Here is a 12944-nt window from a genome sequence, read left to right as displayed (position 1 = left end):
TGTCTTTTCTGAATTTCAATCAGATTTGTTTTTGTCAACAAATTGCAGTGCAAACAATACAGTCAAACAATATTGCTGTACAAAATTGATTCCAGCCCAATTTCTTTCTATCAGTCTCCCACATGCAGTCATGTGTAACTTTGTGTTCTGTGTAACTTTGTATTTTGTGTGTAAAATGTATTGTTTCATTTGATATACCACAGCATGTGCAGCATTCTTGAAATCAAAAGCTTAGCTAGTTTCCATCAGAATGTACTTACAGTCTGCACTGACTGTGACTTGTGACTGTAACGGGCCGCCCAATGGATGGGTTCCCTTTTGAGTCTTGGTCCTCCCGAGGTTTCTTCCTATTCCCCACCATCATAGGGAGTTTTTCCTCACCACTGTCGCCTTTGGCTTGCTCATTAGGGATATGGACCCATAGTATTGTTAACCATGTAAATCCTGTAAAGCTGCTTTGTGACAACATGTGTTGTGAAAAGCGTTATATAAATAAATTTGACTTTGACTTATAGTTGCACTGACAACATGACTAATTATTTTGACTGCCTTGTTCATAGGCAGTGGCACACAGACTAGATACTCTGATGGCACTGACAAATTGACTGACCTAAATATTTGCTTTTGAAGCAAAAACAAAGAATTTTGAGTGAATTATGTGCTTTGCAACTGTTTTGAAAATCATGATGAAAGAAATGTACCAAATCGACTGAGAAAAACTGTAAATCAAATCTAGCTACCACCAACTCTCTATCTCCACAAATATGGACTTGTGCTAAAGGGCCGCCCAGTGGAGGATGGGTTCTCTTTAGAGTCTTGGTCCTCCCGAGGTTTCTTCCTAATCTCCACCATCATGTTTTTCCTCGCCACTGTTGCCTTTGGCTTGCTCATTAGGGATCTGGACCCATATGATTGTAAAGCTGCTTTGTGACAACATGTTTTGTAAAATGCGTTATATAAATAAGTTTGACTTGACTATCTCCATCCATCCATCCATCCATCCATCCATCCATCCATCCATCCCTCCAGAGATGGGTAGAGGTTCACCAATCTGTCAATATTGCATCTAAATATTTTCTAAAAAGAAGTGCAAATATTTTAGCCAAGACTGTATACAGTTTTATATTATTAGTCAAAAACGTTCTAATCACTTACTTTAAGTCAATACAATGAATAAGATATTAACTGATTTTAAATAAGAACCCTGATTACAAAATGCAAAACAGAATGTACATTTCCTAGGACATATGTTATGAAGGTGCAGTTGGTGCAGTGAGATTGCTGTTTATCCATTTATATTCTTATTGTGCTTTATTTCAGACCAACATGCTGTCACTAAGTGGAGGCCACACAATAAAGAGAACGATATGGTGGATCTCCAGCAAGGTCTTCACCCCAAACCTGGCAAAAAGCCTTAACTGGTGTGGCAGGGGACAGACAGACAGCCTGTGGACAGCTTATTATTGGTGAGTATATTGAAGCGACTTACATGTTACATTTTTAGCTTTAACATGAAGCGCATAGCATTTACTTTTACATTTGACTCTTATAGGTCATGTGGTTTTTAAAGTTTTACGGCAAAATGACCGGTAAATAACAACACCTTTGTACATTTTGGAAAATACTACTCCTCCTCCAATTACTTACTATGCTTGTAACCTAATACCTTAAGCCTAGCCTAATAACAGATACATTAGATGATTTATTTCTTACATGCAGTTTACTTAATGTATTCAGGGTAATATAACTGATAAATGTGTAGCCCTTATGCCTCTTTAACAAGAATAGTAATAATATTCTACATTTTGACACACAGCTGCCGCAGTGAAGAACCCAGCGCTACCCGCTCCCATGAAAGCAGAGGCTGAAAAATGCCTAAAAGACTACCTCCACCTGGCACCAGCAAGACGCTCATCTTTAATTTGTTAATTACACGTTTGTTGCATATTGTTGATTTTCTGTTAAATAAACATGTTAAATGAAAATCCCTTTCACTTAATTTTGTTTTGTGGTAATAATATTAATAATATTAATTAATTACATAAAATAATATAGCATAATTTTCCAGTGTATTTCTGTTTGAGTCTTTAGGCTTCTTAGTGGCTCATACGATCTCGCTGCTTGTGTATTTCATAGCTTTAACTTAGGGAGGAAGAAGAATATAAAATCTAGCTTTAAATGTAATTCAATCTGGTTTGATTTTAAATGCCACATTCAGGTACGTTCAGATGCTGCATTTTAGCTATAGCCTACTGTACATATAAGTCTGGAATGCAGCGTATGAAAGTCATTTTGGCATCCAAGCCTGCCGTTTAAAAGACGTACTGCAGATGAATAAACGCCGTATTAAATAGTCTAGGAGAGATCTCATAAGCGTCTCCGAGACGCAGGCGCGATCATGACGCAGCCAGGTAGGTCTGTAATGCAGCTGCTGGAGGTCTTTCACGATCCACCACAGACTATCAGAGACGTGTTGGCGATGAGCACGCGCTCTATTAAATACGTATTCCAGACGAACTGTGTTACATCCAGCAGAGTCTCTGAGATGTACATGTGCTATCAGTTTATCCTTCTATACAACCCCCTTCACCAAGCGTTCGGCTGAAGAATTAAAAGCATAAAGGAGTTTGTAGTGGACAGACCCAATTTTAGGGTTCGTACGGCTGCTTGAAATACTTGGAAATACTTTCATTTTAATGTTGCATTTTCCAGATAAAAAAAAAGTGTTGGATATTGGCTAAAGCATTTGAAGATGCTTGAAATGAACTGTGTTTCGTTTCGCAACAAATAGCTATTTGACTGAATGGTTCGCTTATATAACGTTACAAATATATAAGTTACAAATACATAAGAAATGTACCAATCTCTTGTAATTCCAGCGGTAAACGTGAGAGTGCATTAAGACTTTAGGATTGTGTGCTTTGAAAATAAACTACCCTTAAATAAAATATTGCTAGTTTGTTAGGTAGAGCTACTGGATTAAATCCTACCCAAACGAGCATATATCTTAACTACATATTTATACGCCAACGTGATCGTTTGGGGGGGGGGGGGGGTTAGGTAATTGCTAGCGAGCGAATTAGAGAAAAAGCAAAACTGTAGCTGGCTACCCAAACACGCACATTTAAAACAGTGCTGTTGTTTTGTGTATTGTTTTGAAATCGACCTTATATTTGATCTTATATGCTAAGAAAGCAGCGCTGCGTAGCGCGTTGTGGTGCCTGTTACCACGTCACAATCGTAGAATTCGAATTGAGCTTCCATGGAAACCGCTAGTTTACATTACGCGTTGTCATAGTGATGTGCAAACAGAACAACATTTACGGTCGACTACGAATGAATTCCGTGTCGTTTTCTTCTGCTTTTTATTCAAAAAGTTTGTTCTGAGGTTAGTTAACCCAGATAACTAAATAAGATATTCAGATTGGTTAAATCTCTACCACCTGGTCCATGGCGTACTTTGACTCCATGGCTACAAGCAGCAGTTTCCTCAGCATGGACGACTACCGTCTAGTGCAGCACGAGGTCCTCTGCTCTGCCTCCAACAGATACGAGGTGCTGGAGTTCCTTGGCCGCGGGACTTTTGGCCAGGTGGCCAAGTGCTGGAAGCGCGGCACCAGTCAATCTGTCGCCATCAAGATCCTGAAAAATCACCCTGCCTATGCCCGCCAGGGCCTGATCGAGGTGGGGAAATTATGGTAGATTTAAAAGAGGTTTTGAGAGTCAATGTGTCAGGGCTGGCTCGGCTGCCACTCCCTCTACCACCAGGAGTTGCAGTAATCAGCAATGATCCGTTTCAGCTGTCTGAAGTTTTGTTTATTGTTTTACCGTGCTCTCACGGCTTATATTGTTTCTCTTTTCACACGTCAAGTACCTCCCTATACTCCCGCGTTACACAATTGTAGCCCTGATTGTGATGTTGCTTTGTTCCTGCTCTAATAAGATGTAATAGGCTGATATTGGCTAACACTGCAATTTGTAATCAGGGGCAGTGGCGGCTGGTCAATATGGGGCGCTGGGGCGCCGCCCCCTTAATATTGTTCCGATATTAAAATGAGTTCATTATAAACTGCGATAGTGAGGAAATTATTTAGTGACACTGTGTGTCTAATTGCCATGCTTGAATTTATTAAAAGTGTAAACAAATAATTGTATTTAATTGCTTACATTGTGCACACTTCCTGTGTGCGGGGCACCGGTCTAATGAGAGTGCATGGAGAGGCATAAACTTTTGCCAAGCACTGATCTGAGGCTGCAGTTTAATTGGTCGGTTTCAGACACACCCACTCTTGTTGGACACACCCACTCTTGTTGGTAGTGTCAGTCAGCTGCGGTTCGTTAAAGCTGGTTTATACTTTCGCGAGTGATCGTAGGGCGAGACTCCGCCCACCTCGCGCGAACCTCCAACGTAAATCGGTTCATGTTGAATATCAGCAGGCTGGAGCAGCAGCTCATACAAAATGAGAGAAAATTCAGTTTTATCTTTACAAAATAATCTTCTCACAAAGCATTCACTTGAAGAACGTTAGGGCAAAATTCATGTTCAAATAAATAAAGGGCAATAAGACTGCTTTATTTGTTTTTAATTTGTTTACACCCCCCTCAATTATTTGTGCACCAGCCGCCACTGATCAGGGGTCATTTCCCTCTGGAAAAGAGCATCTGCCAAATATAGCAAAAGTAAATGTCTGAAGGGAGCCATGCAGTAACTGGGCTGATGCTATTGAAGTTACGTAGCATATTAGCCCTTGAATGCTGTGCCCACATAACTTAACGCCTGTCCCATCTTCCCCCATCTGCTCAGATGAGCATCCTGAGCCGTCTCAACAAGGAGAACGTAGACGAGTTCAACATTGTTCGCTCGTACGAGTGCTTCCAGCACAGGAACTACTTATGCCTGGTGTTTGAGATGCTGGGGCAGAGCCTGCAGGACTTCGTCAAGCACAGCCCGCTGCCGCTGAAGTGCATCCGGTCCATAGTGCAGCAGTTGGCCATGGCGCTCCTGAAGATGAAGAGTCTGGGCCTGATCCACACCGACCTCAAGCCTGACAACATCATGCTGGTGGACCCCGTCAGGCAGCCGTACCGGGTCAAGGTCATCGACTTCGGCTCCGCCACCCACGTCTCCAAGGCCGTGTGCTCCTCCTACCTGCAGACCAGATACTACCGGTGAGTGGCGCGGCCTAAGGCATATTGGAAACAGATGCATGGTTGTGGGAATCGCTTCCGCTCTAGTGTGCTTGAGAGGTGAACTGCCCGTTGTGGATGGCTATGGTGACACGGCTGCACATTAAGATTGTGATAAGCATTACGATGAACTGCAACGCATTTGATTGCCATTTGATTTATAAATGATGTATTTTTAACTGGATCATGTAAGTGTTGTCATTTATCCAAACACCAAAGAATATCTTAATATCTTCAGTGCCTGAGAAGTTAAGATGCTCTCAGCACACATAAAAATATTTATGCTTCAGGCTTTGGTAATATCAGTACAGGGTACCCGCACTGCTCCATTGTAGTTACACCATGGCAGTGTTGTTCTGTATTTACGTAGTGGAGAACAGCACATCAGTATGTAGTGTCAGTGTGTCAGTGTAGTGTCAGTGTCAGGTTACACTACAGTAGTAGATGGGTAATGCACAGGCCAGTATTGTGCTACCAATTTACCAAAAGAATATTTCAGGTAGTAAAAAAAATACTTCTTAAAGCTTTTACATTTTCACACATTAATTCATCACTCTGTGTTAAAGTGAGTACCTTTGAATCACCACAAACCACAGTATCATGCTAAACGTGATGATGGACGTTTTTGTCTTTTTGGTCCAGATCGCCCGAGATCATCCTGGGTCTCCCGTTCTGCGAGGCCATCGATATGTGGTCCCTGGGCTGTGTCATCGCCGAGCTCTTCCTGGGCTGTCCCCTGTATCCTGGAGCATCTGAATACGATCAGGTCAGCCCACGGGCCTCGGACCCGAACCTCGCCTTTCTCACGCTTCTGTCTTTATTCACGAAGCATCGAAGAACAGTGCTGATTTAGAGTCTGCTTTCCCACCTCCTTTCCAGAACTTCCTCGCTGTGTAATAAAGATGTAAATCTTGTTTGGGAGAAGAGTGGAGTTGCTAACAGTGATGGCCACCTTTATTCTAACTATGCAGCTTGCTAGCTGTTCTGTAATGACTGGCAAGGAAGAGACTATGAATGATTTTTGGGGAACCAACAAAACAATTAACTCAAATGTGTTGAGAGTGTGATCTGTGGGCCCTTTAGGCCTGAAATGTGTTTGCTGGCTATAATTGGTAATCTAATAAGAGCTCTTTACAGTAGTGCTAGGAATACTGTCTTGCAGTGGGAAAAAATCTCAGGTTTGCAGTGGAATTCTAAGATGGGTCCAGTCAAGGTCCCAGTACAACAGGGTTGACTGGTGCAAGGTGTTTTAGGAAAGCGAGGCCCTTACTGTGTTAGAGGTGCAGACCCATGGTGGCTTTGTGGCTGTAGGGACATGTAGGGTTTGGATAGAGTAGTTGTCTTTGCTAGCTCGTCTTCAGGATCAATATATGAACATAAAATAAAGTCATCCCATCATACCATAAAATCATCCCTCCTGTACGCTGTCGCCGCAGATCCGGTACATCTCCCAGACGCAGGGCCTTCCAGCAGAGAACCTCCTGAGTGCGGGAACCAAGACCAGATGCTTCTTCCACAGGGGCTCTGGCTCCAGCTACCATCTGTGGAGACTCAAGGTCCCCCATCCTTCTTGTGCCATGTGTTCGGTTCATAAGAGATCTGTAATGGCACCTGACAGTACACCTGAACGTTTTTTCTCCTTCTATGTTCCCCAGACGCCTTTAGAGCATGAGGTGGAGCTTGGCGTCAAGTCCCAAGAGACCAGGAGATACATTTTCGACCGTCTCGATGACATGAAGCAGGTTATTTGTGCTCTTGTACACCTTATTGCACGCTTAGCATCACTGCTGTGACATGCAAATGAAGAACAAAGCGCACCAGCTGCTGGTGGAGCATGTAGAGCAAGGTCTTGGTTTTGAGTTCAAGGGTTCGAGGGTTCGTGCTGTCATAATAAGAAGTGTATGTAAGTCACAACAGCGCCTGTGAAATGCAGAGGAACACACGGCAATGTTGCTGCTGAAACAGCGTCTTAGGCACATCGCCGCCCTCTGCTGGCACATAATATGACCTACCCGTTCGTCTCCCATGCAGGTCAACATGCCCATTCTGGAAGGCACAGACGTTCAGGTGGAGAAGGCTGACCGGTGGGAGTTCATCAACCTGCTTAAAAAGATGCTGACGCTGGACGCAGGGAAACGGATCACGCCATTGGAGACTCTCAAACACCCATTCGTCACCATGGCTCACCTCTCTCACTACCCTCACAGTGCACAGTGAGTGTGTACAGGGCCGTCCCTCCGTCTCACACAGTCCAGCCTGTGTTCCAGCTCCGACGCGGGCAGGATGGTTTGCGTGTCGATCATTATGCAGGGCTGGGCACTCCATAATTTGCTTCTTTCGTGTAAAATGTATTCAGACAAGGAGCTAAGAATTCCAACTGGAAGCACACTAAAGTTGCATGCAAATGGAAGAAAACCCCAAAGAGCTCTTTTTAAGGAACGCCATCTTATTGTAACTTGCTGTAGCACAGTGCTGTAACTCACCTCTTTCTGTCTCACTGACTCTGTGTGTCACTCTCGTTGTCTGTCTCACTCTCTGTCTCTCTCACTTTGCAGTGTAAAGTCTTGCTTCCAGAACATGGAGATCTGTAAGCGGAGGTGCACGGGCTTCGACGGCAGCAGAGGCCTGTTCGGCAGTGGGGGTGTGGCTGGGGGCGGGGCTGGGGGCGGGGGCCAGCACCAACTCCAACCTCCCAGTCACCTTCAGCAGCCAGCCCGACCAACACAGCCAGGTGGGCCTGCCAGCACAAGCTTGTCGTGTGTTGCACCAGTATCCCCAAACCTACAGCTCACATTAAACACTGCAGGTGTTCAGATAAGAAATTACTCACCGGAAATGTGCTTTTCAGCTATGTTTGAAGGGTCTTGCCATTAAGTACATGTGCCCTGTTTGTTGGTTGTGTGTGTGTCCTCTGCCACGCACCCATCTCAGCCCATCGTCATCTCGGACACACTCCACCCCGCTGTCAGAATAATCACCATCTCCAGCGACACCGAGGGCAAGGACAATGCCAAGATCCTGCCCACCAGGTGCCCTCCCCACGAACTCCTTTGCTCCGCCTCCTGTGCCTCTGAGCTCTGTGTTTGCTCTGTGTTGAAACGGTCACCCTTCTGTTTGCTCACTTTGTGGATTTAAACACTCCTCCCTAGCTGCGGCGTGAACAAGCGGGTGGACGTCAACAGCTGTGTGACCGTGCGGGACTCGGACATCTGCAGCCCGCTCAGCCCCAGGCGCCTGCCCACCTTTGTGGAAAACGCCGCCACCCTGCCCAAGTCGCTGGCCATGGTCATCCCACCGGGTGAGTCCCACGCGCTCTGCCTCTCCCTCCCCTCCGGCTCTGTCGACAGGCCGCAGTCGTTGATCACTGTCTCGCATCTCCTTATAGAATAGAGCGCCGCGGCCTCCGGGATGGTCCAAAAAGACCTCGGTTGTGCCTTCTGCCAGAGCAGCCCTGCCCGGCGCCGAGAGACACAGAGCCGCGTCCTCCAAGTTTCAGCCTCTCTGAGCCAGGTAGAGCGTCTGTAGAGCAGTTTGCCTTCTCACGCTGCAGCTGCCGTCACACTTCACACTGCCCCATAGAAAATCTTATCTTCGCCCTGTTGTCTTATCCACATGCTGCAACCAGGTGTAGTCCAGAGAGTAGTTCAGCTGGGAGTATTGATATCTCACTGCCATTTTGTGTCTTGGCTCCTCCTACAGGTCCAGGATCTGTTGTGATCTCATGACAGTTCAGGAGGCAGATCCCCCTGGCACCAGTCCACCAGTCAGGAGGATCAACTCACTCCCTGCTCTTTTTTCAATTTGCACTCCTGTTACATTTGCACATTATATTTCTAATTCATTGCATACGTTCACTTTAATCGTAATTACACCAGATTCCTCATACATTCACTTTGCACATACAGTATGTTTACTTACTGCTGCATACACCACTTACTTGAATGTAAATTTCAGAGACCTCTATTTATTTTATTATATATATAAACAACTCAGCTATATTTTTTATCTTTACTATTGTACTTACCGTTACTATTGTACTATTCCTTTTTTTACTGTTTTAGTTAATGTTAATTTTAAGTAAATGTTTACCGCTGCACTATGGAGTCTGAGAGTAACGTAATTTCAATCCTGTGTATGTCCCGCACGTATCACAGATTTGACAATAAAGTAGACTTTGACTTTGAACTACCCCTCAGCAGGCTCTTCTTATCTGAAAAAAATGACTTTATTACAGAATTTCAATACTGCAGTGTCTGGGCTTTTTTGCTTGTTTGTTAGTCCATTTTTGTTTGTTTTAGCCTATTTTAGTATTTTGTTTTTAAATTATGTTTATTTCAGATGCATCATCTGTTTTATATATTTATTTTTATTTAACATTTATTCAACCAGGAGGAATCTCACTGAGTTACAATACCTCTTCTCCCAGGGAGTCCTGGCCAATATTTGCAGAACAAAACAATTATACACAATGACATACAATACTTCTATACACAACACAATTTCAGAGAGGGTAAGAAGCCTAGGTTTAAGACAGCTTGACGTTCATTCCAAACATAAGGCGCATACAATGAAAAAGCCATTGTCCCCAACTCAATCAATCAATCAATCAAATTTTATTTATATAGCACTTTTTACAACAGTTGTTGTCACAAAGCAGCTTTACAAGTGCCGAGTCCTAGCCCCCAGTGAGCAAGCCAAAGGCGACAGTGGCAAGGAAAAACTCCCTAGTTTTTTGCATGAGGAAGAAACCTTGAGAGGAACCAAGACTCAGGGGGGGAACCCATCCTCCTCTGGCCGACACCGCTCACCATGACCAACTCTGTTCTTTCTAATGGGCTATCTAAGAGCAACTTATTTTGTGATTTTGTATTATATAAATAAGATAAATTAGATTGAAATGGAAGTAGATTAGAAATATATAAAGGTATTTTCTCCATTAGGGCCTTTGCAATAAAAAATCAATACATGATACTTCCTACTAATAATTCTATCCACTGAATTTCTGTGACATTACATGTACACCGTATACGTCCTGTGTGTGGGGCGCCGAACTAATTCGTGTCTATTAAACTTTTGGCAAACACGTGACTTGGAGAAGCTTTTTAACAGTGTGTGATAATGCAGACACGAAATAAAGACGACTATTGTATTCTTCATCACAGCTGTGGCGTTATGGTGAAATATCTGATCGGTTAGAGCAGTTCTTAACCAATTAGATTGTGTGGCAGGAACTAACTCTTTTATAGATGTGTTAGCAATGTATTAATTTGGAGAGATTGCTGATAATGCTAGCTTGCTGCTAACGTTAGCAAGCATTTTATTGCTCAAAAATAACTTTATTATAGAATCTCTGTTCATGTCACGTTATAGCCTATGTCTTGTCATTCACTTGATCTTTTGTATGAAGCACACAGTTTTGCTTTTGACTGAAAGCAGTAATGGTTTAAAATGTTATTTGATGCCAAATGATAATAAACAAGTTCATATCTATGAAACTAGTGTTGTCAGTGAAGTTCATTTACAATAATTATAACAATTAAGTATTAATAATAAAAAAATCTCATAAGTATCTCTTAAGTTATTTGTAGCTGTGTAGTGATTAATACTGTAGCAGGAACCACATACCAAAATTATAGCAATAGCAAAAATGCCTTTATTAAAACAGAGATATCTCTGGGGATCTCACATTCTAACATCAGAGAGACCCAACAAGTGTTTGTACATGCCGTCTTTATATACGATTTCTCCACGCCCCAAACTCACAGATCTGCTTCTATGCCTTACATGGTATTGTTGTTCGAACAAACAAGTCTTCTCTCTTTGTCTCCAAACCTAACATCTCTTATACATATGGTTCCTGTCTCTGGACTGTCTGCTTGACCCGAGGTCACCATACATCAGGATGTCATACATTCATGTTTCACCCATGTCAGCATTATTAGTTCACCACTTCTGCTTGAGCAATCACCTTCTCGTTTAAACTCCTTACGCATCATGATTTCCTAAGGCCCTCTCTCGGGTTCACAGCTCGGACACATTTAAAACAATAGTTACATTTAATTCCTATATTATGTTTAAAGGGTAAGCAAAATATATTGTTGCTAATGCTAGTGCTAAGCAAAAGGATCCAAATCCAAAATCACAACAAAAGTTAAATTAACAAGTAAAAGCAACTGAGTAATTTTAAATTGAGTAAATTTAGTAATTTCAACTTTTGATTAGTTCACTCTATTTAAATCATATAAGTATGAATTGTATCCATACAACTCAATTATATTAGTTTTGACAGAAGCCATTACTTAATTTTTTTGAGGCAACGAGTTACCTCTGTTTTTTAAGTAGATTGAACTTATTAGGGTTAATTGGTTGCCTTGAAGTTTGCGGTGGGGAGCAAAGACACGCGGGACATGCCTACTTTTTTGGTAGCCTATCAGTATAGTTAATTATATTTCCTCTTATGTGACTGGATTATCCTGGATGATTTGCGTTAGCGTTTGGATAGCTCGTTAGCTGACCAGGGGGCTATTCCATGAAGCGAGCTTATGAAAGCGGCGCTTATTAGAGTGAGCCTCGCTTGAGTTAGCCAAACAGTTCACTTCCGTCTAGTTCCGTTCCACTAACGAAATCCAGATGCAACCTATTTCCACTAATTCAAGCCAGGCTTTTGTAATCGGCGAACATGCGCGTGCACACAGTATTTGCACAGCCTTACTAATCGATATTCGAAAAGGCAAGAAAATGTCGAAAGAGCTGAAGAAACGAGCAGCTTTTTTTTCCTTCTGCTGAACAGGAGCTACTCATACGTCTTTATGAGGAATATAAACACGTTATTATGAAGGAAGGCAACACATCCTGTATTAATAAAGCCAGAGAAGCTGCTTGGCATAATATTGCAGACAGATTAAATGGGTGAGCATATACACTACCGTTCAAAAGTTTGGGGTCACCTAGACAATTTTGTGTTTTCCCTGAAATCTCATACTTTTATTTATTAAATGAGTTGCAAAATGAATAGAAATATAGTCCAGACATTGACAAGGTAGAAATAATGTTTTTTTTTTTTATTTGAAATAATTTTCTACTTTAAACTTTGCTTTCGTCAAAGAATGCTCCCTTAGCAGCAATTACAGCATTGCAGACCTTTGGCATTTTAGCTGTTAATTTGCTGAGGTAATCTAGAGAAATTTCACCCCATGCTTCCAGAAGCCGCTCCCACAAGTTTGATTGGGTTAATGGGCACTTTTTTCGTACCATACGGTCAAGCTGCTCCCACAACAGCTCAATGGGGTTGAGATCTGGTGACTGCGCTGGCCACTCCATTACCGATAAAACACCAGCTGCCTGCTTCTTCTCTAAATAGTTTGTGCATAATTTGGAGGTGTGCTTTGGGTCATTGTCCTGTTGCAGGATGAAATTGGCTCCAATCAAGCGCTGTCCACAGGGTATGGCATGGTGTTGCAAAATGGAGTGATAGCCTTCCTTATTCAAAATCCCTTTTACCTTGTTCAAATCTGCCACTTTACCAGCACCAAAGCAACCCCAGACCATCACATTACCTCCACCATGTTTGACAGATGGTGTCAGGCACTCTTCCAGCATCTTTTCAGTTGTTCTGCGTCTCACAAATGTTCGTCTGTGTGATCCAAACACCTCAAACTTTGATTCATCTGTCCATAACACTTTTTTCCAATCTTCCTCTGTCCAATGTCTGTGTTCTTTTGCCCATATTAATCTTTTTATTTTATTAGCCAGATATG

General features: G+C 42.6%; 1 protein-coding gene across 1 annotated transcript; it reads left to right on the top strand.

Annotated features, from left to right (window-relative positions):
• The first annotated feature begins 3450 nt into the window (after nt 1-3450).
• LOC143485478 (homeodomain-interacting protein kinase 1-like) lies at nt 3451-8912 on the top strand. The gene is made up of 11 exons (XM_076984923.1): nt 3451-3684; nt 4805-5169; nt 5830-5953; nt 6624-6743; nt 6843-6929; nt 7219-7400; nt 7743-7956; nt 8119-8216; nt 8337-8485; nt 8578-8697; nt 8887-8912. Exons 1-11 carry the CDS (start codon nt 3451-3453, stop codon nt 8910-8912), a joined length of 1719 nt encoding a protein of 572 aa, XP_076841038.1.
• Nucleotides 8913-12944: the final 4032 nt, after the last annotated feature.

The sequence above is a fragment of the Brachyhypopomus gauderio genome, unplaced genomic scaffold (genome assembly GCF_052324685.1).
Source record: "Brachyhypopomus gauderio isolate BG-103 unplaced genomic scaffold, BGAUD_0.2 sc34, whole genome shotgun sequence".
Classification (NCBI taxonomy): Eukaryota; Metazoa; Chordata; class Actinopteri; order Gymnotiformes; family Hypopomidae; genus Brachyhypopomus; species Brachyhypopomus gauderio.
This window is presented reverse-complemented; position numbering and strand designations above follow the sequence as displayed.